The sequence below is a fragment of the Pelophylax lessonae genome (genome assembly GCF_965119305.1).
Source record: "Pelophylax lessonae genome assembly, chromosome: 10".
Lineage (NCBI taxonomy): Eukaryota > Metazoa > Chordata > Amphibia > Anura > Ranidae > Pelophylax > Pelophylax lessonae.
This window is the reverse complement of record NC_138777.1, coordinates 160,674,306-160,701,841: the sequence shown is the minus strand read 5'-3', so window position 1 is coordinate 160,701,841 and position 27,536 is coordinate 160,674,306. Positions and strand designations below refer to the sequence as shown.

At 43.9% G+C, this 27,536-nt stretch overlaps 1 protein-coding gene across 1 annotated transcript in view; it reads left to right on the top strand.

Moving 5' to 3' along the window:
- LOC309565810 (uncharacterized protein) overlaps positions 1-27,536 on the top strand; it is a 78,473-nt gene that overhangs the window by 21,579 nt on the left and 29,358 nt on the right. The window contains exons 2-7 of the mRNA XM_082270814.1: positions 3,535-3,709; positions 10,284-10,439; positions 11,032-11,168; positions 17,154-17,293; positions 23,854-24,042; positions 27,239-27,328. Of these exons, the coding sequence (XP_082126940.1) occupies positions 3,535-3,709; positions 10,284-10,439; positions 11,032-11,168; positions 17,154-17,293; positions 23,854-24,042; positions 27,239-27,328 (887 nt within the window). The remainder of the gene's footprint in view (positions 1-3,534; positions 3,710-10,283; positions 10,440-11,031; positions 11,169-17,153; positions 17,294-23,853; positions 24,043-27,238; positions 27,329-27,536) is intronic.

Here is a 27,536-nt window from a genome sequence, read left to right as displayed (position 1 = left end):
TACAGTAGGTAGGGGAAACAAGGCTACAGATAAACAGGTACAACTTATGTACGAGAATTTGTTTAATCTCTGTGTATCATCTGAGGCCTGTGACTTCACTGGTTATATGTAAGGGGTGGTAAAAACGCAGTGTGGTTTCACCGCCCCCCAATTGCAAGTGTAAACGAGCCCTTATGGTATCCTAATATACAGTATTTTGAGGCTTGACCTGGTTATTAGAAGATATTTCCCGTTATAGTATAATAAAATGGGGTTGTACCTGTATGTAAACTCTATATGACTACATACACACGGAGACAGCCGCCCGTGACAATTATTAGATTCTTTTTTTAGAGGAAACCATAGGGTTTGTTTATCCTTTCTTCTTTTTTATATGTCTTTGTTTGACTGTATATTAATTATACACCCCCCCTTCCCCCCACTTTAGGGGTAGGACCTCTTTTTGTGAATAGGGAGTGCAGAACTCCCGGATTACTTATTCTTTTTCCTTTTTTTGCTTTGATATTGTTCTAAGTGGTGCCTGGCCTGCACACACTGTAAGCGAATGGCAGTGGCTATCAGATTTGGGGGGTGCTTGGGTGTAACTTTACACTTATTTTTCAATTATATTTTTCACTAAACTTTATTTTTCATCATGTAGGAGGAAAAATGTCTCCTATATGAATGTTATCATTATTATTCTTTTTGGTGACAGGTTGGTATGGTATAAAAGACCCCTGATGTCTCCCTTGCCCTCCAGTGAAGCTATTAGAGCACAGTTTGCACTATATTAGCTTCTTCCCCGGCTATACTGTCTGGGGAAATTTACACCAATACTCGAAAGTGACATTTTACATGTTGTTTCAAGGTCATTAGCAAGGGAGGGGAGATCAGTGAATGGACATTTGTTGATCTCCCTCCCCTTTTTTCTTGGCTGCGGCCATGCTTGTCCTGGTTATGCTAATGGGAGCGTGAAGCCCCAGAAACTTAGTGGGGGTGAACATATTGGGGGGTTTGGAAGAATTTGGGCAGCAGCATAGACGCCAGATCACTTCCATCTGACAGTTAGCAGTCAGATTTACAAACACTCCTGGAGGCTGGGTAAGGGATACGGCAACCTACCCTAAAGTAACACTGTGGTGTGAACAATGGTTTTCTATGTGCTCTTTGGTTGAGCCCTGTATTCATCTTTGCAGATCAGTAGGTCAATAGAAATAGTGCGAACAAGCCCTAAGCGAGGAGAGCTTTTTAAGCCCCTTTCACACAGGCGGTTGTTGTGCCGCCGATAAAACCATGTTTTGTTATTTTGAAATTCCAACACTCGAGGCACAAAGATTATTCACATTTGTACATTTTTATACTGTCTAGTCAGGTGATGGATGTCAAGGTTGAACTCTAGGACATATGATATTTTTTAGCCTACTTATGTAACCATAGGTAATACTTAAATGGTGTTAACAGGTATTAGACAGTAATTGTCAAGCCCTACCGAAACTGAGAATCGCCAATTCAATTTTCTAACCTCATGTATATATCCCTCTAAAACAAAAGAGATTCTTGAACTTGAGTTCCTAGATGACTTTTTATTTCTCAGATTCCATAAGAAATAGTATGTCTGTTTTTAAAGACCACTATTTACAGGTTGTCCACCTCTGGTTCAGATCCTTGTTCTACATTGAATATGCAGTGTTGGGTTGGACAGAAAGAAAAAGGGGGAAACCCCCTAGGGATAATAGGACTTTAAAGGCACCCACTGTTAATCTCATGAAGAAATATACGATACTCAAATGTATAAAAACCTACAAAATGTATTATGGTGACATATTTGAAAGATTCAAGTCTTAAAAACCATCACATGAAAGAGACCTAGGAGACATCTCCATTGCCTCCCTGCTGGAGGAGCTTTCCCACGGGACTGGATCAGCACTTGGAGGAGCTGCGGCTTCCGAACAGGAGGGATACGTCTACATAGTTACATAGTAGGTGAGCTTGTTTAAAGACCATAGTCCATCCAGTTCAACCTGTGTAGGTGTGTGTGGCTGTAATCATCTCACATACCCCTTAATGTCCTGATCCTTGAGATGTGCGTCTAAGAGTCTTTTGAAAGCCACCATACTTCCCGCAGAAACCACCTCTTGTGGTAGAGAATTCCACAATCTTGTAGCCCTAACCGTAAAGAACCCCCCACGTTGCCTGAGGTTAAAACGCTTCTCCTCTAATCGCATTGTATGCCGTCTTGTCCTCATGCAATCCCTTCAACTGAACAGCTTTTTTTTCTAAGCTGAGATCCCCATTGAGATATTTATAAATTGCTATCATGTCCCCCCTCAGGCGTCTCTTCTCCAGGGAGAATAAATTGAGCGATTGCAGACGCTCTTCATAGTTTAGGTCCTCCAATCCCCTAATCAGTTTAGTTGCCCTTCTCTGGACTCTCTCCAACACATCCCTCCTGAGGACTGGCGACCAGAACTGGACAGAATACTCCAGATGCGGTCGGACCAGGGTTTTATAAAGTGGAAGGATTATAGTCTTATCTCTGGAATACATCCCTTTCTTTATGCATGCTAATATTCTGCCGGCTTTGGCAGCTGCCGCTTGACATTGCATGCTGTTGCCTAATCTATCATCAACCAAGACTCCCAGATCTTTCTCCATTTTTGATTCCCCCAAGGGTTCCCCCCCTAGCGTGTATTGTGTTTTTATGTTTTTAGTCCCCAAGTGCAAAACCTTACACTTCTCCACGTTAAACCTCATTTGCCATAGTGGACAGTTCCAAGCAGTAATAATCTTGCTATCATCATTACTCTACATTTCCAAACTGAGAAGGTACTGGGCTCTCTATGTCTATTATCCAAACACCAATAGGATCTCCTGAGGAAGCTGTATAGTGAAACGCGTAGCCATCCATTGGCATCTACACATCTGAACCCTTTTCACCCGGACATAGGAGGTCGTTTGTCCTTGTGACCCACAGAGATTCGATCCTGGCATATGTGGGGCCTTTTATAGGTTCTTTTGGTTCAGGAGCATGCTGTCTAGCACTTTTGTGCATACTCTTTCATGTGATGGTTTCTAAGAATTGATTCTTTCAAATATGTCACCATGTTTTTATACATTCAATATCGTATATTTCTTCATGAGATTAAGACCCCATTCACACTACCGCTACTTGTCAGGCGACTGGTCAGCCTGACAAGTCACGGTCCATTGTGTGCTACGGGAACCGTTCTAATAGGAGCGAAAAAGGTTCCTGTACTACTTCGGGGCGACATCGGAGCGACTTGCATTGACTTCCATTATGTGAAGTCCGTGCAAGTCGCTCCGAAGTCACGGTGCACGCGACTTCACAGGTCGCCCCCGAAGTCGTGCCGCGTTAGTGTGAACCGGCACTAACAGTGGGTGCCTAAGTCCTATTATCCCTAGGGGATTTTTCCCCTTCTTTTTCTTTCTATACATTTATTGGATGTGGCACCACCACTATACACAGGGTCATGTCTCAATCATTGCATATGTTGGGTTGGACAGTTCACTAAACCTTTACATTTCTCTTCTTAGAGGTGAGACATACGATGACTCACTTTTGGGAGGAGCACTCACGCGATGCAACGGTGGAAGAGATGATGCTGGATTCAAGTGCTGCAATCCTATCCAAGGAGGAGAAACCGGAGATCATATCATTGTTGCCTTCCTTAGATGGATTGAATGTGTTGGAACTTGGAGCTGGCATTGGGTGAGGATTCCTTGAAAGAGTTCATTAAACCGGATTAAATGTTCTTTTTAGGAGCTAAATCCCAAATCTTTGCAGGTTTACAAGTTTTTTCCATCTTTAGGTGTTTGACAAAAACCTGTTACTTCACCACACAAAGGACAGACTCATTTCCCTGCCACTCTGTCACAAATGTAAAGCTTTCTATGTTTGGAGATTAACATGAACAATATCCATTTGAAGGCCAAGCCTTTTCTGGCAATTTTTGTTTACAAGAAAAGATCAATATTTTTTGCTTGCAAATTACTAAGAAACCCCCAAACATTATATATTGTTTTAGAAGAGACCCTAGAGAATAAAATGGCGATCATTGCAATTTTTTATGTCTCGTGGTATTCGCGCAGCGGTCTTCCAAATGCAATTTTTTTGGGGAAAAATACACTTTAATTTTAATGCACAAAAAACACAATATATAACCAAATTGTTTGGTAACATATAAAAGGTGATGTTATGCCGAGTAAATAGATTCCTAACATGTTTCAGGCTTTAAAATTGCGCACGCTCATGGAATGGCGACATAGATACCCAAAAATCTCCATAGGAGACATTTTAAACATTTTTACAGGTTACCTATTTAGAGCTACAGGGAAGGTCTAGTGCTAGAATTATTGCTTTTGCTCTAATGTTTGTGGCAATACCTCACATGTGTGGTGCAAACATCATTACATATGTGTACGCCACCTATGTATGCCATGGAGGGATGGGGGTGCTTTCAGCTTTTTTTTTTTTACATTGTTCCTTTAATTTTTTTTATCACTTTTATACCTATTACAAGGAACATAAACATCCCTTGTAATAGAAATAAGGGTTTACAGGTCCACTTTATGGAGAAATCTGGGGTCTATAAGACCTCAGATCTCTCCTCTACCTTTAAAAGCAAAAGATAAAAAAAATGTGATCTTTTGCTTTAAAAAAAAAAAAAAAAGTTTACTTCCGCCCTAAACCGGAAGTGACGTCATGACGTCAAATACCAACCCTTAGGGTTTGCTAACCACTGTGGTAAATGTAATTTCTCATTGCTTTCTGGTCCACAGCATAAACTTAGGGCTGTTATTCACCTTGTGACGTTGCATGTATATTCATTCTGTTCAAATGGGGCCAAAGACAACTGTTCTCTGGCTATTTAGTCACATGTTCATATGTATTCATAGGAATCAGGAAAAAAAACAGCTTTATGGCCACTAGATGGAGCTAATGATCATAGTAAATATGCATTTATTTTCTATTTTATCATAGTTACTTAGTCAGGTTGAAAAAAAACACAAGTCTATCTGGCTCAACCAATAAAAAAACAGTAAAGAAAACCCAACCATACAATCCCATATACACAATCCTATACCCGCAGTTGATCCAGAGGAAGGCGCAAAACCCCCAGCAAAGGATTAACCAATTTGCTACAGCAGGGGAAAAAAATTCCTTCCTGATCCCCCTAGAGGCATATTCCCTGGATCAACTTTACCATATTAGTACCCAGTTATATTATTTACACCTAGGAAAGAATCCAGGCCATCTAGTGTCCATAATGTGGTATTTTCCTGATTCCTATAAATGACTACATTTGATTACATCCGATGTCTCCATGACTTGTTTATTGATGTACAGCTCATAGATGAAAAGAAAAAAAAAATTACTGCTAGTTCTTTACTAAAGACACAAAATAAAGACTTGCTATTCTAAAGGGTAGTGCAATTCATATGTTTGTGTGAACATGCAATGCCATTCATACTGTCTGGTGAGATGTATGAGCAAAACCAAATAAATAAGTAAGTAAATGGACAGTTTGCTTTGACCTGTATGCAGCGATCTCAGACCTTGTGCCCTAAATATGTCCTAATTTTATCAGGGACCATCAAAGACCGCTTCTCTCATTTGTTGTCGTTTGTCTATAGTCAGTATATTCCTGTAGACTTCAGGGTGTTTCACGGCACAACTGCCAGAAACTGCATGTGGTCCCTCCTGAACACAGTGCTGTCAGTGAAACAAGTTTTGAAAATTAGTTTTACATTTATTACATTAAAGGGTAACTCCACTTTCCTGCTGTGTGATTGGCTCACTGGTTTTCCCAGAAGTCCACACTGAGACACCAGACAGATTTTTGGCATCCCCTGCAACAAAAATTAAATTTTTGGTGAGATACTCCCAATAGGAAATCATGTCTAAAGGGGCGCAACTTCCCTAATTAGAGCCCTGCAGGTGCAGCAGCTGGTTGATGATTATGAAACCACTCCCATTAGACCCGGCACAGAGGAACAAACAGTGAATTCTTCAGAATAGCAAAAGGTAGGAATCTGCAACAAAGGGGGTTATTTAGTAAAGGCAAATCCACTGTGCACTGCAAGTGCACCTGGAAGTGCACTTGGAAGTGCAGTTGCTGTAGATCTGAGGGGGCCATGCCAGGAAAATAAAAAAACAGCATTCTTGTTCGCGCATGGTTGGATGATAGAAATCAGCAGAGCTTCCCCTCATTTCCGTTCTCCCCCTCAGATCTACAGTGACTGCACTTCCAGGTGCACTTCCAGGTGCACTTCCAGGTACACTTCCAGGTGCACTTCCAAGTGCACTTCCAGGTACACTTCCAGGTGCACTTCCAGGTACACTTCCAGGTGCACTTCCAGGTACACTTCCAGGTGCACTTCCAAGTGCACTTCCAGGTACATTTCCAGGTGCATTTCCAGGTACACTTCCAGGTACACTTCCAGGTACACTTCCAGGTGCACTTCCAGGTGCCCTTGTAGTTCACAGTGGATTTGCCTTCAGTAAATCAACCCCAGAGTTTGTTAAAGTCCTTGTAATATACATAGATTACCCAGAGGGAAATGTTTTTACCTCAACTAAAGTGGAGTTATGTTTTAATGAATAATTCAAATAAAGATGAGATAAATTGAGAAATAAACTCCTAATATTAATGGATTGGTTTTACTTCTCCTTCAGTTTGTGTATCTCAAGCAAAGATAAAACCTGTACTGAGATAGTATGGAGGTGGCTGTTGCTTTTGAAAAATACTTTATAACTGGCTGTCATACCAATCCAGCAGCTGTAGTATTTTCTGTCTAACGAGAATGCAGATCATAAGCCCTAACTTCACTTTCTTGAAGTACAGACATTCAGTATTTTCAGATCAGATTTGGCATCTTCAATTTTTCTCCAAGTAGAGGTTTCCTTTAATAAAGTAATACACAGGGTTACCATCAAATTGCTGTAGATTGCTGCTTGACAAGATGTGTCTACTGGGGTGTAAAACAATAACTAAAACATTTAAAAAGAACATTTTCTGCCATGTTTCATGTTAAACTCATATTTAGGGTGTAACTTGGAACCTGATCAGAGTCTGCAGCCCCCCCCCCCCCCCCCAGGCTGTCTCCCCCTTACTGAATCACAGAGTTCTTCTTCCTCAGGCTCCTGACATTTATTAAATTATGCACAGCTGTGCAGGAGGGGGGGGGGGGTCTGTCTACATAGCAGAGACACTACAACTCCCATCTTCCACCACTGCAGAGGGACTCGTCTTTCTCAATGGATCACAACATGTTGACCTTAGCACGCTCGTAGTTCATCAATTCTTCCTCCAGCCATGTAACCGAAGGTCCATACCTTGGTACAGACATGTGGCTGGAAGTATAGTCTGTAGGGGCCTCTACTTATCCGTCTTTGCAGTTACAATGCTTTGCAGGATCAAATGCAAAAATAAACACATAAAAATATGCACTTTTTTAACTTTGTGCGGGTGAATTTTTAATAGTTTTTTTTTTGAAAAGGTAAAATATGCCCTTTAAGCAGTATTAAAGCAGAGTTCTACTCAAAAGTGGAACTTCCACTTTAAGTGGTCCCGACCCCCTGACTTGCCACATTTGGCATGTCATTTTTTGGGGGGGGGAGAGCAGGTATCTAGTTTTGACAGGTACCCTCTCCCACTTCCACTCGGGCTGCCTAGGCGGCTCGGGCGGAAGTTCTCCTTTCCCCTCTCTCCCTGCAATCTTCTGGGATACGCCACAGGTCCCAGAAGATTGCCCGGCCATTCACGACGCGCAGTGTGACTCGCGCATGCGCAGTGCGCACCTGGCTGTGAAGCCGTAAGCTGTCACAGCCGTGTGCCCACACTAGTGATGCCAGCACCGCAGGGAGAAGACGGAGAGAACTGAGGCTCCCCCGACCGCATCGCTGTGCGTGCTTATTAAAGGTCAGCAGCTACACTTTTTGTAGCTGCTGACTTTTAATAAACACAAAAGCCAGTGGAACTCCGCTTTAAAATCAAAAGCAAACATTTGTTATATTGCAGCTTACCAATTCTTAGGTATAGTGGCAGCATTAGTTATCTCTTTTAGGGCTCTTTCACACAGTCCGCCTCCTCATCCGATCCCCACTGAGCAGGCGAATGATAGCTCCGTCTCCGCTCTGTGTGCGGAGAGGGAGGTGTCACAGCCCCCGCTGCTCTCTATGGGGGAATCAGATGAGAGCGGACCGCCTGTCCACTCTCATCCGATCCCATCCGATCCGATCCACTGGACGGATGGGAAATAGGGTTTTCATCCGTCTGGATTTCACAGACCGGATCGGATGCGGATGGCAGCGGGTGTCAGCGGATATGTCACCTCCGACATCCGCTGCTCCATAGGGCTGAATGGGGCATCCGATCAGATCCGCCTAAAAAACTGACAGGCGGATCTGATCGGACTGCCCGTGTGAAAGAGCCCTTAGGGTTTCTTCTATTTTTATCTGGTGATCCAGCCAGTTAGTCTGTTTTTCAAAAGAAGAAGCTGTTCTGCAGATGTATCAGTTTTCAGAGATAAGACAAACCATTTACCACTGACAGCGGTGTTTATAATAAACAGGATTTATTTATTTAACATCTTCCAAAAGGAAACAAAAAAACAAAACAGTTTGTTGTAAGGCCCCTTTTACACAAACGATCCGATCCGTCAGATACGACTGTCAGTTTTTTTAGGCGGATCTGATCGGATCCTCCATGCATCCCTATGGAGCAGCGGATGTCAGCGGAGACATCTCTGCTGACACCCACTGCCATCCGCATTTGATCCTGTCCGTGAAATCCAGACGGATGAAAACCCTATTTTCCATCCGTTCAGGGATCGGATCGGATGAGAGTGGACAGGCGGTCCGCTCTCATCTGATTCCCCCATAGAGAGCAGCGGGGGCTGTGACACCTCCCTTTCCGCACACAGAGCGGAGACGGAGCTGTCATTCGCCTGCTCAGCGGGGATCGGCCCCCTGCTGAGCAGAGAACGGACCGCAGGAAGCAGCTCAGCGTGTGAAAGGAGCCTAACTGATTTATAAAGTATTAGCTCAGTGTTTCTCAACCTTTTTTCAGTGAAGGCAACCTTTAAAATTATGGACAATCTCATGGCACCCTCCAAAATTATGGACAGTCTTGAGGCGCCCCATTGTAAAATGTAAAAACTATTCTAATAGTTTTACATAATGCAGCAACATCAACACATGTAGGTGAATTATTCTTCCAAAGCAAAAACACTTTTGCAAACTGATACTGACTAGTATTCCAATGTTTCTCTTCTCCCTCAGTTTTTTTGTCCATCACTAATAAGATCTCCAAAGCTGATGGAGAGAGGCAGGGGAGGGTTAAACAAGGATGATATTCAGGCAACTGACATCTTTGTACTTATCAACTGATAATGTCATTGGTCGTTAGGAGGTTGGCAACTAGAAGGTTGTAATGGTGAACAATGAAAACCTGTGGCTTTTTGTAACTAACAGGTAGGTTTCATCCACCCAACGGCTTGTACACATTTTTGGGGCAATTTTTTGGCACTTTGCCAAGGCACTCTTTAAGAAACCTCAAGGCGCCCCAGGGTACCTGGGCACCCTGGTTGAAAAAGGCTGTATTAGCTGGAGTTTGGCTACATTTTGTTAGTGTATTTAAATTTGCTAGTACATCTAACACTTCCCTCAACCCAGACTTGACAATGCTGCTGTCCAAAGGGGCCCTTGTGCTCCTTCATCCAGAGTGGGGGCAGTCTAAGAGCCGGTTCACACTATTACGACTTGCCAGGCGACTTGGTCAGCCTGGCAAGTCAGGCACTGTCGGGTCCATTGAGTAGTACAGGACCGGTTCTAATAGGAGCGACACAAGTCACTCCGACTTAGAAAAAGGGTCCTGTACTACTTCGGGGCGACCTGGAGGCGACTTGCATAGACATTCATGGTATGAAGTCCGTGCAAGTCGCGTCGAAGACCAGGTGAAAACAAAAGGAAAAAAGTCTAAAAAATAAAACGAATGCAGCCACAACATCTACTGATTGGTAAGCTGCAATATATTACATTTTTGATTTTAGGTTTATTACCGCTTTAAGTCTTGCACAATATGCACACTAAATTTGAGCTACAAGATGTGCAGCCTGGAATGGGTTAATGGGTCATTTTTACAAATACCATCCCGAGTGTAGCAGCAAAAGCTAATGAAAACAATCAAATGAATCCAAAATCAGTGGAATAATCGCATTATTTTCTGGTCACCGTTGTTGTTTCCTGAATAACTCTGCTAATTTGACATTGTTTGTTGCAGACGTTTTACCGGCCATATAGCAAAGCTGGCTAGCCAAGTCACTGCTGTGGATTTTATGCAGAACTTTCTTGATAAAAACCGAGCGGACAACGGTTACCGTGGAAACATCACCTTCCTGCAGGCGGATGTCACACATTTAGAATTGCCTGAGAACAGGTACGCTGGGGCCCTGGGATACCCATTGACTGCGATAACACTTATGCCTCGTACACACGTTCAGATAATCATACGAAAAAAATCGCTTTCGACTTGATCGCACAATAGTCTGATCATTAGTACACAGCTTTCGACAGCCGATCACGACAGTTCGTCCAGCAAAATCCGAAGGGACAAACACGAAAACTTCTGTCGTACGATAGCCTAGCGAACGACAATCGTTTAATCAGGATAGTATGTGTCCGCTAAAAATCGATCAACAAAGACCGCGCATGATCAGAAACACTAAAACAGCACGGAAAAAGCCTGGCTGCCATTGTTTTTGTTTTGCACCAACTGATACGTAGCTACGCAACCATGAAGCTTTTCCAGAACCTTACGAAAATTTTTTTACGTTTATACGCATTGTTGAATTCGATGTTAGTATCATGCAACAAAATGCGAACGATAAGTCGTCCGATTATCTGAACGTGTGTACGAGGCTTAACTGTGACATGTTTTTATAGAGTTGAAATCAGACATCAAATTCATTTTATTTATAAGATGTTTAATCGCAGAGTATCATAGTGAAATGTTTTCTTTATCGTTTCAGTTATGATTTTATCTTCTCTAATTGGCTCTTCATGTATCTGAATAATACTGAGCTAATGACACTGACACAGAAGATGTTAGGGTGGCTGAAGCCTGGCGGTTATCTCTTCTTTAGGGAGTCCTGTTTCTATCAGTCAGGTTAGTATTGCAGTATTTATATATATATATATATGAGTTAACAGTTATTACAGTCCCCACGAATCGCATTGCTGAACGAAAGGTAATTGAAATAATTGAATAAGGTGCCCTTAGTGGCCATTGGGCACTCCAATTAACCACTTTACCACCGGAGGATTTTGCTTTCTTACGTCCAGGCCATTCTTTGCGATTCGGCGCTGTGCGACTTTAACTGACAATTGTGCGGTCGTGCGACGCCGTACCCAAACAAAATTTACGCCCTTTTTTTCCCACAAACAGAGCTTTCTTTTGGTGGTATTTGATCACCTGTGCGATTTTTACTTTTTGCGCTATAAACAAAAAAGTGCGTAAATTTTGAAAAAATAACAATATTTTTTACATTTTTTTTTATATGAAATTCCCCCCAAAAAATGTAAAAATCGATTTTTTTTTTACATTTTTGGCCAATTTATTTTCTGCTACCTATGTTTGGTAAAAAAAATCACAATAAGCGTATTTTGATTGGTTTTGTGCAAAAGTTATTGCGTTTACTAACAAAGGGAAAGATTTCTGTCATTTTTGGTGTTTTTTTTTTTTAACGAGTAATGGCGGCGATCTGCGATTTTTTTTTTTTTTTGCGGGACCGCAACATTGCGGCGGACAGATCGGACCCTTGACTGACATTTTTGACACTTTTGGGGGTACCAGTGACATTACTACAGTAATCAGTGCTATAAATATGCACTGTTACTGTAAAAATGACACTGGCAGGGAAGGGGTTAATTTTATTGGAGAGGGAGGGGTTAATGTATGCCTGGTGCTTACTGACGTGTGTGGGGGGAGGGGACTGTGTGACACAGGGACAGATCGAAGGTTCAGCTATGCTGAATCCTGCAATCTGTCACTGTCTGTCACTTAGGAGATCCGCCCGCTTTGTTTACACAAGCGGGCGGATCTCCAGACTCGATTCCCAGACGATCGGGGAAGAGCAGCGGCGATCGCCGCCGCTCCTCCCCTGGCCCGACTCCCGCTGTGAATGAATACAGCGGGAGCGAGCCCCCGCACACCGCCCACAAGGTGAGTAGTCCAGTGAGCGGTCGGCAAGTGGTTAAACAAGTGGGATAACATGAGAATTTGTTTTGCTAGGACAATAATGGACTTTAAAGGCACATATTATAAAATGAATCAATTTATTAGCCTATATAAAAAGTTTACCACATAATACAAAAACATTTTTTCGAATTTTTGTGTTTTTGTATTATGTGGTAAACTTTTTACATAGACTAATAAATTGTTGAATTTTATCATACGTGCCTTTAAAGTCCATTATTGTCCTAGCAAAAAAAATTCTCATGTTATCCCAGGACATGTTATCCCATTATTCCATTATTGTCCTAGCAAAAAAACTTTTTTCATGCTGAACAAAAGGTGATATAATGAACCCCAGCAGTGAGCCAAATGTTCTAAAATATAAGACAAACAATATTGTGAGTCAGCCAGTTAAATTATGTTTTTAATGTAGCAATGTAACTTAGGCTCCTTTCACATATTGGCGTCCTGGATTGCGGCCTGTGCGAGTCTCTTCACTTCCAGAGGCACCCCAAACGAGGCACGATTTTTTTTTCTGTTTGTTGCCTAACGAATCGTGGTAAAATTGCACAAACAGAATCGCGGGACGCCTGTAGCCCACAAAAAAGTTCTTGTACTTCTTTTGGGCGACAGGCGTCCCGCGATTCTGTTTGTGCGATTTTACCGCAGTTCGATTCTGTCCGCAATCTGGGATGCCAATATGTAAACAGAACCTTAAAGTGGGAGATTCTGAAGATTGGTTAAAGACCTTTTTTTTTTTTCTCTGCAATGCAGAACCACTGTAATGAAGTGGGATCCATGTTTGGCTGGCTGCTGCATAGTGTTGAAATCTGCTCCCCGCTGCCACAATGACCCACGTGTTGCATTGCCGCCCTCTTTAAAAACTGCAGTGTGGTTTAAAAAGTTTTTGAGGTCATGTTAAATAAAGCAGGCATGTCTAAAGTCTGGCCACTTTTAATACGGCCCCACAGGTAATTTGGAAAAATACATTGGCATCATTTATGACTATTATTGCTGCCATCATTAATCATCATTGGTGGGTTCATATAGCGCTTATATGTGGTTAACCCTTGTGTGACTGATTAGGCAGCACAAATGCTCCGAATTGAGATGAATACATTGTAAAATCTCACAGTACTCCGACTTGGGACACGACTTGTGTGCCCTCAAGTCGCCCCAAGTCTCTTGTCATTACAAATGCAATGTAAATGAATGAGAGCCGTCTTAATATGCACTACTGAAGTCGCTCCGACTTCAGAAAAGGTTCCTGTACTACTTCAAGGCGACCTCTATCCGACTTGTGCACATAGACTTCAATGGGAGTCGCCTCTAAAGCCTAGTACACACGCAACGAATTTCCGCCGACCGGTCATCCATCTTTTGTCCAGAGTGGTGTTTTGTTGGTTTGAATGTGCCTAGACTGCACGCGAATTTTCCCGCACGACAAAATTCTACTTCAGAAGTGATGTCATGTGTTGGTTTGCTTTCTTTGTGTTCTTCTCTGAGCATGCCCAGACTTGCTCATAAGATTTTTCCGTGTCGAAATCTGTATTGACCGCACGAAAATCGGACGTGTTTTGACAGAGGACAAAAATTTTATAGCCTGCACACCAGATTTTTTTCGGCTGAAAAGTCGGAGTCGGTTGTCGGAAGCATTATACTAACAAGCCGAAAATCAGCAGATCGGTCGTCGGACGAAAATTCCCGGCCCAATTTCGACTCGTGTGTACGGGCCTTAAGTCGGATCCTGTTATCAAACTTTCCAGGAAGAAGAAAAAGATTTGCCAGGCATTCCCCACAGAGAAAGTCACCTATCATTTAAGTCTCTTCCAAGTCTCTTCCAAGTCTCTTCCAAGTCTCTTCCAAGTCTCTTCCAAGTCTCTTCCAAGTCTCGTACGAGTCTCGTACGAGTCTCTTCCAAGGCTCTTCCAAGGCTCTTCCAAGTCTCTTCCAAGTCTCTTCCAAGTCTCGTACAAGTCTCTTCCAAGTCTCGTACGAGTCTCGTACGAGTCTCGTACGAGTCTCGTACGAGTCTCGTACGAGTCTCTTCCAAGGCTCTTCCAAGTCTCTTCCAAGTCTCGTACAAGTCTCGTACAAGTCTCGTACAAGTCTCGTACAAGTCTCTTCCAAGTCTCTTCCAAGTCTCTTCCAAGTCTCTTACAAGTCTCGTACGAGTCTCGTACGAGTCTCGTAAGAGTCTCTTCCAAGTCTCTTCCAAGTCTCTTCCAAGGCTCTTCCAAGTCTCTTCCAAGGCTCTTCCAAGTCTCTTCCAAGTCTCGTACAAGTCTCTTCCAAGCCTCGTACGAGTCTCGTACGAGTCTCTTCCAAGTCTCTTCCAAGGCTCTTCCAAGTCTCTTACAAGTCTCTTCCAAGTCTCTTACAAGTCTCGTACAAGTCTCTTACAAGTCTCGTACAAGTCTCTTCCAAGTCACGTACAAGTCTCTTCCAAGTCTCTTACAAGTCTCGTACGAGTCTCTTCCAAGTCTCTTACAAGTCTCGTACTAGTCTCGTACGAGTCTCTTCCAAGGCTCTTCCAAGTCTCTTCCAAGGCTCTTCCAAGGCTCTTCCAAGTCTCTTCCAAGGCTCTTCCAAGTCTCTTCCAAGTCTCGTACAAGTCTCTTCCAAGCCTCGTACGAGTCTCGTACGAGTCTCTTCCAAGGCTCTTCCAAGTCTCTTCCAAGTCTCTTCCAAGTCTCTTCCAAGTCTCTTACAAGTCTCGTACAAGTCTCTTCCAAGTCACGTACAAGTCTCTTACAAGTCTCTTACAAGTCTCGTACGAGTCTCTTCCAAGTCTCTTCCAAGTCTCTTCCAAGGCTCTTCCAAGTCTCTTACAAGTCTCTTACAAGTCTCGTACTAGTCTCGTACGAGTCTCTTCCAAGGCTCTTCCAAGGCTCTTCCAAGTCTCGTACAAGTCTCGTACAAGTCTCTAAACAAGTGTCTTCAAGTCACGCTAAAAAGTCGCTCCTTCATGGGGCGACTTTCTGGTCGTGGTAGTGTGAACCGGCTCTTAATGTCAGTTGGTCTAAATCAGTTATAAATATATTTGGACACAACATGTATGCTTGGTGTTATGTTCCTGTTCATATTTTTTTAACTTAAAAGTTGACAGACAACCTTTATTACCAATAATATGTAAAATGTACTTTACAATGTTCCTGATAAAATATTTCAGCTTCCTGGGTTTTTTTTTTCCTCTGGCCGTCAGATATGAAAGGCAGAGCGATTTAACACCTGTTTAGAGTTGTCATCCATGTGACGAAATGAAAAGTATGCCGTTTGCAATAAACTTTGCATAAAATAGTTAATTTACATTTAATTTTAATAGTCCAAAGAATGTCAGGTAAAATGGTCGGCCCTCACACATGTTCACTTCATCAAATCTGGCCCTCTTTGAAAAAAGTTTGGACACCACTGTTAATTAAAGCATATGTGAACCCCCACCTTGTAAAGCAACCCATTCAGTTTAAAATAGAAATGAAAGGCAAAACATTTGTGTATACATAAAAAAAACAAAAAAAACATATAGGAACCTTTTTCTCTTTATTATAAGTGATCACATTCCCTCTATTCTCATAGTTAGTGTACATAGTAGTTGAGGTTGAATAAAGACAATAGTCCATCCAGTTCAACCTGTGTAGGTGTGTGTGGACTTATTCATTTATCATACTGCTGAATGTTTTGTTCCTTGAGATGTATGTCCAAGAGTCTTTTAAAAGTAGCCATACTCCCCGCGGTTACCACCACTTGTGGTTGAGAATTCCACAATCTTGTAGCCCTTACTGTAAAAAACCACCTGCGTAGCCTAAGGTTAAATTTCTTCTCCACTAATCGCTTTCTATGGCCTCTTGTCCTCATGCATTCATTGGTTCAAAGAGATATACCCCAGCTATGTGAAAACTTGGAAGTGGTTTGCCAACATCCCTGGACTGAATAGACAAAAAATGGAGGGTCCCCCTAGGGTGTGGGACTTTAACGGCAAGCACACTTCCACAGATGTATAAAAGTAAAAATATTTTTATTATTGACAAGTTTAAAATAGATCTCAATGGATCTGAGATATTACATAAATGATACAGAGAACACAAATAATGTGATAACACAAATGATCTATATATGGTTGAATATATTTATTATTTCTTTCAACCATATATAGATCATTTGTGTTATCACATTATTTGTGTTCTCTGTATCATTTATGTAATATCTCAGATCCATTGAGATCTATTTTAAACTTGTCAATAATAAAAATATTTTTACTTTTATACATCTGTGGAAGTGTGCTTGCCGTTAAAGTCCCACACCCTAGGGGGACCCTCCATTTTTTGTCATGCATTCATTGCGACTGAACAGTTTGTTTTCTATGTTGAGATCACCGTTGAGGTACTTGTAAATTGCTATCATGTCCCCTCTCAGGTGTCTCCTTTACAGGGAGAATAAATCAAGCGCTTGTAAGTGCTCTTCATAATTAAGGTCCTCCAATCTCCTAATCAGTTTAGTTGCTCTACTCTGGACTCTCTCCAGCTCCTTCTCATCTGCACAAGGAGCTCAGAAAGCTGGGGAAGGAGAAACAGCAGAACAATGATCTTCCCAGTGAATAGCTGTGTGGGGGTAGTTGGTGTAAGGACTGTGTAAATCTGATCGTTGGAGAAGTGCAGGCTGAGTTCTCAACACCTCCAGAAAACTGACAAGGCTGTGATGCTCAGTGTGGTCAGTAGGACAGCAGAGAGACTAGCAGGAATACCAGGGATTTCAGAAAAAGGAAGCAATATAAAGAGAACAGGATACCTTTTCATACAAGTAGATGATTCAGTAGACATATCTTAGGAATACGAAATGTCGGGTTTACATATTCTTTAATATTTGCATAGTTATTTTGGAGCTGTGTATGAAGTCTAGTGTCACGTTTTTCATTCATAGGGGACGCTGAACGAAAATTTAACCCTACGGTTTATCGTACCCCTGCTCAGTATAACCATCTATTGACATCTGTCACTTCACAGTCTGGAGACAATGGTTTTGTAATTGTGATTTCAAAGTCTGTGCAGACATATATTAAGGTGAGCAAATATTTTACACGCTTTATTCCACCACACCTATCATTAAAACTAAGCTTTCAAGAACAGCAGCCCAGCCCCCTTTTTGTCTTAAGCAATCTTTCATCTGTCATGTTTGCTTCCACTAGTATGAAATATATTGGTGCTTTCTATGTGTTGCATACATTTTATGTTGATGATTCATTTATTATGATACAAGAAGTGTTGCACTGCTTCAGTATTTTTAGTGCTGGTTCAGACTTGTGCGATGCGGGAAGGCTGCGAATATGCAGCGTGTTCCCACATCGCATCCGCACATCTGGCAGTTCACACTGCCATATATGCGATACGCAGGGGGTGTCAATTAAAGTTAACGACACCCCCAGTTTGATCGCATATCGCAGTGCGATCTGCAAGTTCGTACAGGATCGGATCGCACAAGTGTAAACCACTGTGCAATCCGATTCTGATGCGGCTCAAAAAAAGCCTCATGTGCGAGTTTGCTGCGGATGCACTGCGAATTCAGCCATACAAAGCGATCTCCCAAACTGCACAAGTGTGAGCCGGCACTTAAGGACTCTCCTAAAGTGAATCAGTACTCTATTTTTCACTTTTAACCACTTGTCGACTGCCAGCAGTACGCTAAATGTACACAGCAGGAGTCTGCCAGCAAGTCCTGGTCAGTGATTCATAAGCCTGCTGATTGGCTGTGTGCAGACACGGCGCAGAGCCCTTTATTGACAATCAACACATAACTCTGTACAGAGCCAACGATCTTTCTGTTTCTTTTCCCTGCAAAGCAGGGATAAGAAACAAAGAGACATTTAGTAAAAATCAGCACACATTTAACCCCTTGATCACCCTCGATGTTAAACCCTTCCCAGTCAGGGTCATTAGTACAGTGACAGTGCATGTTATTAGCACTGATCACTGTACTAGTGTCACTGGTGATGTCAGTAGCAGTTAGTCAGTTCCCCTCAGCATCAGTTAGTGTCAGATTTACCGCTGCACTATCTCAGTCCCATTATAAGTTGCTGGTCACCGCCATTACTAGTATAAAAAAAATTCCAATATATATATACCATAGTTTGTAGACACTATGCCTTTCGTGCAAACCAATCAATATACTGTACATTTATTGGAATTTGTTTACCAAAAGGCATGTAGCCGAATGCATTTTGGCCCAAATTTATGGATACAATTTTTTTTTTTTAATTTTTCTATTTTATGTTTTATAGCCGAAAGTAAAAAAAATAATGTTTTTTTGCTGATACAATAAAACATAAAAAAAAAACAGTGGTGATCAAATACCACCAAAAGAAAGCTCTTTTTGTGTGAAAAAATAATTGAAATAATACATTTTGTTTGGTTACAGCGTTGCGTGACCGCACAATTACCAGTTAAAGTAGTGCAGTGCTAAATAGCAAAAAAAATGTCCTGGTCACGAAGGGGGTAAAACCTCCTAAAGTTGAAGTGGTTAAGAGCCGGTTCACACTGAGGCGATCCGACTTCTGGGGGCGACCTGTGAAGTCGCGTGCACCGCTGTGCACCGCGACTTCGGCGCGACTTCACATAATGGAAGTCTATGCAAGTCGCCTCCAGGTGGCCCCAAAGTAGTACAGGACTAGTGTCACTCCTATTAGAACGGGTCCTGTACTACTCAATGGAGAGCGACCGACCGTCGCGCTAGTCTGAATGGGCTCTAATTCAGATCTATTTTATTTTCTATATTGTAAACTTCCTCATTCCAAAAACAAACAAACAAACAAACAAACAGTGCTGTTGACATGGCATTTATTTGCTTTCATTTTCTTTCTTAGAATACAAGAAACGAAAGCCAACGTCTGATTGGGTGCAGTGAACAACACCTTTGTGTTCATTGTACTCATTTTTATAATTGATGATTAGAAATATGTACTGCAAGACATGTAAGGACTTGTCTGCCAATACTGAGTCTATTGTTGGAGTCCTCGTCTCTTACACATAACATTTGTAACTTTTCAGAATTCTTTATTAGGCCCCATGCACACGGGGCGTTAGAAAAAACGTACGTCAAAGTTAGTTCTGACGCCGGAAAAAGCAGCTGTAAAAACGTGCTTTCAGTAGCTTTTTCCATTGGCGTTATTGCACGTTTTGCCACGTTGCTTTTAGCAGCGTTTTTTTTTCTTCCATTCAAAATCAATGGTTCCCTATGGGAGCCTATTGATTTGAATGGAGGTCGCACCGCAACACCGCAAGTCGGATCCGACTTGCGGGGCGACTTGCGCTGTGAGAATCTTGAGGGGGAACTCCACGCCAAAATGGGAAAAAAACGGCGTGGGGGTCCCCCCCAGGGTTCCAAACCAGGCCCTTCGGGTCTGTTATGGAATTTGAGGGTAGCCCCATGCCGAAAAGACGGCGTGGGGTCCCCCCCAAAATCCATACCAGACCCTTATCCGAGCATGCAGCCCGGCAGGCCAGGAAAGGGGAGGGGACGAGCGAGCGGCCCCACCCCCCTGGACCACACCAGGCCACATGCCCTCAACATGGGGGGTGTTGGTGCTTTGGGGCAGGGGGAGCTCTGCACCCCCCACCTCAAAGCACCTTGCCCCCATGTTGATGAGGACAAGGGCCTCATCCCCACAACCCTGGCCGGTGGTTGTGGGGGTCTGCGGGCAGGGGGCTCATCGGAATCTGGAAGCACCCTTTAACAAGGGGGCCCCCCAGATCCCGGACCCCCTCCCTATGTGAATGGGTATGGGGTACACTGTACCCCTACCCATTCACCCCATAAAAGGCAGTGTATGGAAATAACGACAAGAGACGTTTTGGAAAGTTTATTAAAAATCTTCATCCGACTCTTCTTGTCTTCTCCTCTCCGGGGTCTTCTCAGGGGTCTTCTGCTCTTTTGCTGTCCGCCCTTCTTGTCTTCTCCTCTCCGGGGTCTTCTGCTCTTTTGCTATCCCCCTCTTCTTGTGTTCTTCTCTCCAGGGTCTTCTGCTGTTCCCTCTTCTGCTGTCCTCCCTTCTTTTCTTCTCCTCTCCGGTCTTCTGCTCTTTTGCTGTCGGCTGTCTTCTTCCTCCGGTCCTCCTCCGACGACGTCTCCGCTGATTATGCCTATCTCCGGTCTCTGCAGCTTATTATATAGCCATTAGGGGCGTGGCCCCGATGACGTCATCGGGAGGCCCCGCCCCCTCATGGCACATATGACGTCATCTGTGACATGAGGGGGCGGGGCCTCCCGATGACGTCATCGGGGCCACGCCCCTAATGGCTATATAATAAGCTGCAGAGACCGGAGATAGGCATAATCAGCGGAGACGTCGTCGGAGGAGGACCGGAGGAAGAAGACAGCCGACAGCAAAAGAGCAGAAGACCGGAGAGGAGAAGAAAAGAAGTGAGGACAGCAGAAGAGGGGACAGCAGAAGACCCCGGAGAGAAGAACACAAGAAGAGGGGGATAGCAAAAGAGCAGAAGACCCCGGAGAAGACCCCGGAGAGGAGAAGACAAGAAGGGCGGACAGCAAAAGAGCAGAAGACCCCGGAGAAGACCCCGGAGAGGAGAAGACAAGAAGAGTCGGATGAAGATTTTTAATAAACTTTCCAAAACGTCTCTTGTCGTTATTTCCATACACTGCCTTTTATGGGGTGAATGGGTAGGGGTACAGTGTACCCCATACCCATTCACATAGGGAGGGGGTCCGGGATCTGGGGGGCCCCCTTGTTAAAGGGTGCTTCCAGATTCCGATGAGCCCCCTGCCCGCAGACCCCCACAACCACCGGCCAGGGTTGTGGGGATGAGGCCCTTGTCCTCATCAACATGGGGGCAAGGTGCTTTGAGGTGGGGGGTGCAGAGCTCCCCCTGCCCCAAAGCACCAACACCCCCCCATGTTGAGGGCATGTGGCCTGGTGTGGTCCAGGGGGGGTGGGGCCGCTCGCTCGTCCCCTCCCCTTTCCTGGCCTGCCAGGCTGCATGCTCGGATAAGGGTCTGGTATGGATTTTGGGGGGGACCCCACGCCGTTTTTTCGGCTTGGGGCTACCCTCAAATTCCATAACAGACCCGAAGGGCCTGGTTTGGAACCTTGGGGGGGACCCCACGCCGTTTTTTTCCCATTTTGGCGTGGAGTTCCCCCTCAAGATTCCCACAGCGCAAGTCACCCCGCAAGTCGGATCCGACTTGCGGTGTTGCGGTGCGACCTCCATTCAAATCAATAGGCTCCCATAGGGAACCATTGATTTTGAATGGAAGAAAAAAAAACGTATAACGTGGCTTAACGCACGTTAAGCAACGTTATAGCAAAGTTATTCAGCTTTTAGCAGCGTCAGGCGTTTTTAACGCTGTAACGCTGGTCCTCAGAACGCGCAGGTGGTGGGTTCTTGTTGCAGCCTAAAAACGCCTAAGCCACTTACAGCTCAAAAACGTCTGAGTGTGCATGAGGCCATAGAATAACATGGAGGGGCGTTTTTAGGCTGCAAAAAGAAAACGCCTGACGCTGCTTACAGCAGCGTTAAAAACGTCCCGTGTGCATGGGGCCTTATGTTTAAACTGTTTGGCATGTTTATTGAAGAACACTCCTCTATACACGCACCACCTTTATCATTTTTCTACCCTTTTAACTCCTTTTTTTTTTTTCTTCCAAGTGCTGCACCTCTGTTTTATATTTATCCCAAGATAATGTGAAAAAAGTGCAGCGCTAGTAAATAAAATATGAATAAATTTCTATATAAAAGTGAATAATCAAAATATATGAACCAATAATGATGTTGAGCAAAACACGGATGTTGAGGTGAAGATGTAATAGCAGATGTATACCGTCACCCCAGAAAGGCTCCTTAAAGTGGAGTTCCACCCATTTTTAATAAATTGGATTACATAGATGTATGTAATTCCCTTTAAAACGACTTTTACCAATGGAAAGTTTTTGTTTTTTTTTTTGTTTTTTTTTTTGTTGCTAGTAAATACCTTATTTTCTGCTTTATTTATCCCCTTCTCACTTCCGGTCCGGTCGGCGATTATGTCATTTGGCGATTCGCAGCGTGTGCTGGGATGTATATCAGGGCATGACATCTCGCATTATTACACAGGAGATGAGCTGCACTGCGCACTCTGCCCCGCCTCCTCCCCGCCTCCTCTCAGTGAGCTGTACTGTATGTAGTGTATTGAGGCCGTGCTGCACCCCGCCTCCTCTCAGTGAGCTGTATGTATGTAGTGTATTGAGGCCGTGCTCCGCCCTGCCTCCTCCCCACGCCTCCTCTCTGTGAGCTCAGTGAGGATATAATGCTTTCAGTCCTCGCTCACTGAGAGGAGGCGGGGCAGAGGCGGGGCAGAGCACGGCCTCAATACACTACATACATACAGCTCACTGAGAGGAGGCGGGCGGAGGCGGGGCAGAACACGCAGTACAGCTCATCTCCTGTGTAATAATGCGAGATGTCATCCCAGCACACACTGCGAATCGCCGAATGACGTAATCGCCGACCGGACCCGGAAGTGAGAAGAGGATAAATAAAGCAGAAAATAAGGTATTTACTAGCAACAAAAAAATAAAAACTTTCCATTGGTAAAAGTCATTTTAAAGGTGATTACATACATCTAAAGTCACTAAAATGGGTGGAACTCCACTTTAAGGCCACGCTGCTGACAGCCTACCTTTGCATTTGTATACGCTCTTTATCACGAGATGTTTGTAAGTGCAATTTGGTGTATTTTTATTTAATACATTTAGCAGTGTTACACTATTTGCGCTCCCTTTTTTTGGTTTACCTATGACCTTCTGACGGAGTGGGAGCCTTTCTGGTGTGACGGTATACATCTGTTATTACCATAGGCGTGCGCTAAGGGTGTGCCAGGTGTGCCTGGGCACACCCTAATCACCCTGTGTGGCGCAGATTCCCCCTGTTTAAACCCCTGATATTTCAGCAAAGCCCCCTAACAGCTCCTACAATTGTTATAAAAAATAATAAAATTTTAAAATATCAAAAAAATAAAAACTACTGACACCATCCACTGTCCTGACACCAATCTCTGCCCTATTGCCACCCACCACTGCTCTTCTGATACCATCAGTATATATACACATGTATGTGTTTTGAGCTTTGAGGTGCACACCCTAATGCAATAGGCTGTGCACACCTATGGTTATTACATCTTCACCTCAACATCCGTGTTTTGCCTACCTTTTCGGATCATCCATCCACTTTTTAACAAGCTGTTTTGACTCAGGTGCTATATGGCATTCTGAGTCCTACTGTTCTGGTGAGCATATTATATCTTCATATCTTGTTGGTGTTGGGATCCAGTGAGCACCTGATCATCACCGTTGTGGACAGTCATGTCACTTCACATATGGGATTGTTGATTTTATGTTCACTCCAACTTTTTTTGTAATTTATTTGGACTTATCACTATTGGTTCATATATTTTGATTATTCACTTTCATATTGCAATTTATTCATATTTTATTTACTAGCATTTCACTTTTTTCACATTATCTTGGTTTTTACAATTTTCTCGTCAGTTGTGTTGTGTAGCAGCTTCCTTATGGTTAGCGCAATCATTTATCTTTTTTCATTTTTTTTATATTTATTTCACTCTGTGTCCACAGATAAAGAAGAATCAGAACCAGGTGTGCTGGCTACTGCAGAAGATCCCTCGGGAAGCTGACGGTCACCAGGGTTATGTGACATTTCAGCAGTTCCTGGATAACCAGCAGTATTCTCGAAAAGGAATCCTCAGATATGAAAAGATATTTGGGGATGGCTTTGTAAGCACTGGAGGGCTGGAAACCACTAAGGTGAGGCCTGGTTACAATTGTGAAGTTAGAATGGATTTTGTTATATCAGAAACACTGAAATGTGTGTTTATTACAAAACACAGACCACCACTTGAAGGTAGGTTTAATGAAATAATGCCTGTGAGGAACTTGGAGCATAGCTAAGAGGGCATATAGAGGTGGATCACACAGGGCCCGATGTACAGGGCGTTTATGGAAGGGGTTTTAGGCTGGGTACACACAGACTGAAAATCGACCAAAAACGTTCAGTTTAGCAGGAACCAGATGACTTTCGGCCTGTGTTAGCTCCCTGTTCATCACAAGCCGAGCTCACGACCAGCTTCTGTCGAACGGCATAGTGGAAAAGCAGCTTTCAATCAGCGCTCGCCATCATTGGCTGCAAGTGCTGATCGGTGTGTTCTGGCGGGGGTGGGGTGGGGGGGGGGGTCCCCCTGCTAGAACACAATAGTTAAGCGGGGAGATTGCTGCACTCAGCAAACATCGTTTGTGTTAGTACAGTAATCTGCAAGATTTTTTTGTTCAGCCTACTGGGTTGTATGAAAAACTTATAGTGTGTGCCAGGGGAGGACTGGGTCAGGAGGCAAGGGGGGCAATTGCCCCCCCGGCCGCTCTGATGCCCCATAAAAAGGCTGGCCTGCTTCTGCCACAGACATGCCTAAAGGATCCCTTGTGAAGAGAAGATAAAAGTCACCGCTGACCTACTGAGTGTGGGATGAAGACAAGGACAGAGCGCAGGCCTCCCCCCCTGCATGGATGGTGTAAACTGTGTCTGAGCAGAGGCCGGTTCTATGTCCCAGTGGAGACTCTCCTCTCCTGGCGACCCTCTGACCAGGCTGTCCCAGCTCCCCTGGTAGCCAGGTCAAGAACCCATATTCGGCCAGTGAGTAGAGAGTACCTAGGATGGAGATTCAGCCTGGAATGGGGGGGTCAGGAGGAGGCAGGGAAGAGGGAGGGTGGGAGTCGCTGCACCATGGGCCTCTGGTTTGTACTTGCCCCCTGGGCCGAAAGTTGCCAGTCAGCCCCTGGTGTGTGCCCGTTTTAGCATGCAATAGGGTAGAAGGAAACAAAATGAAGTTAACAAATACAAAAAGCATGAGTCAAAGTTCCAACAATTCACAAAATAGGAATTCTTGGTTGCCAAAATGAATTACGCTCATGTCAAGATAGCACCACATCCCAAGGATTCCAGTGTCCTCAAAGCTGCACACAGCCAATACAAGACTACAAATTCCAGCAGTCCACGTGGAATTTTCAGTCTCAGGTCTTCTAAGCTCCATCCAGTCTCTCTCAAGTGATACCCTACAACTATCTGTGTCTGGCACAGAACAAACTATGTATACTCTCCCTCTTATATGTTTTTCCACTCTGAGGATAGGTCTATTATATTGTACCTGGAGTTCAGCAATCAGAGACCTGATATCTGTCTATATCTTAATACAGGATATGTTGAATCCTGTGCTCCATGCTGAGTCTCCAGACCTCCTATATGGACCCAGGAACCCATTGTTTATATATGCACATGAACTGACTGATATGGGCAGGCCATACATTATGCAGTTTTCTTTTGTCCAACCCGTGGTTGAAAGAAAGAAAACTGCACAATTTCTGCCATCTACACAGTTAGTGTTGATGGGCGAATCCCTCCCGCTGTGCTATTGTATTCTAAGCAGGAATTTTTCCTGCCGTCAGAATACAGTGATCACTGCTGGCGGTCTATAGCCACTGGCAGTGATCAAATAAAAATAAAAAAAACACAGGCTGGCCTGGTTGTACTGAAGTCAATTGATAGATCAACTTCAGTACAACCAGCCTGCCCATCGATAAATCAAAATTCAGCCGGTTCCTGGTGAATCCGGCCAAATTTTGATCTGTCTTTGGCTAGCTTTACCCACCGCCTAGTTTTTCATGTAACCTATATTTTATACAGGATGCGGCTGCTGATTTTAATTTAACATTTGATCATACATGGCAAGATTTCTCCAATTCAGCCCCTTGGGCTGAACAACAGGAAGTAACTGATTCCCCTTCTGCTAAATCGCATGGATGGATGCATGTGCAGTGCTGACTATTGTATTCTGACAGCCAGCACCTGCTGCAGTCAGAACACCCGAACAATGCTGATTAGATGCAGATATTGTTAGTCAAGAATTTTCTGTGCAGAAAAAAAAAATTGACTTTTGCTGAGTGCTAACAAGGCCGCCAAGGCAATGAATTTTGGCTAATTTAGCAGGAACCAGCAAAATTTGATCTGTATATGGCCAGCCTACAATTGTGCTTTTAAATGCCTGGTGCACCAGCTGAGTCCTCTCACCGTATTTTGATTGTGTTCATCTATGGATTCCCAAAGCTAATACTGTTTAGAGCAGGGGTCGGGAACCTTTTTGGCTGAGAGAGCCATGAACACCACATATTTTCAAATGTAATTCTATGAGAATTTCAGGAGTCGGGAACCTTTATTTAATATTCATATTCATGGGCCGCAGCTATACAGTGAGTAGATGGAGCCGTGTAAAAGTGCCTGGAGTCCAGTCGGGAAGAGAGCAGAGCAGGCAGGTATGCAATGAGGCCGGAGTGGTGAAGTGCCTGCAGGCCTGCGAGTGATGAAGGTGAGTATAGGTCCTGAGAAAATAGTGGCCGGCCGCTGAAGGCCTCAGAAGTGGATGTGAGAGGCAGCTCCCGCAGGTCCCCGGGTGTCAGAGGGGAAGGAGATCGTGTCTGTCGGGGCATAGAGAGCAGATGGCAGGTCTACTTACCGGGCGGTGATTGCCAAGGCCCTCAGATGCACAGCACACAAGCTGGCGGCGGTACCGCGATTAGGCCGCGGGGTCCGTAGCGCGGCAATCCGGTCACCCAGAGACGAACTGAGGGTAGCGGTGGGTAGCCCACAAAGTGTACTATTGATGGGTGCAAAAATCTCTTTGGCACCGGGCACAGCTATGCGGATGGCACTGGATTGAGTGGTACATATCCAGCGCGGCTCACATCCGGACACGCCCCTCTTTATTAAAGATTTGTCTGCAAGCCAGATGCAGTCATCAAAAGAGCCACGTCTGGCTCGCAAGCCATAGGTTCCTGACCCCTGGTTTAGACTATTTCTCATAACACAAGTGTGGAGTGGTGCACATTTTGGATTAGGTTTCAGTTGCACCGAAATGGTTTATTCATGGTACATACTTTTAATTTCTTCTTCTTGCAGGAATTTATTTCCATGTTGAACCTTGTTCCTGGTCAGCGGGTCGTTGATGTTGGTTGTGGCATCGGTGGAGGAGACTTCTACATGGCCAAGGTAGATTTTTATTCTTGACATTCTTACAGGGCACATGGGTTACTTGGTTTTGGTGCTTGTTTTTCACCTATGATGCATTCTTTGGTGACAGGTTATCTTTAATGACACATGTTTCTATTTCCCAGCCATGCTGGGGGAGACGCTTTTCACGTCTTTTAGGGGTCAGTAACAGAATGGAGTGATCAGCGTTTACATATTCGCTGATCTC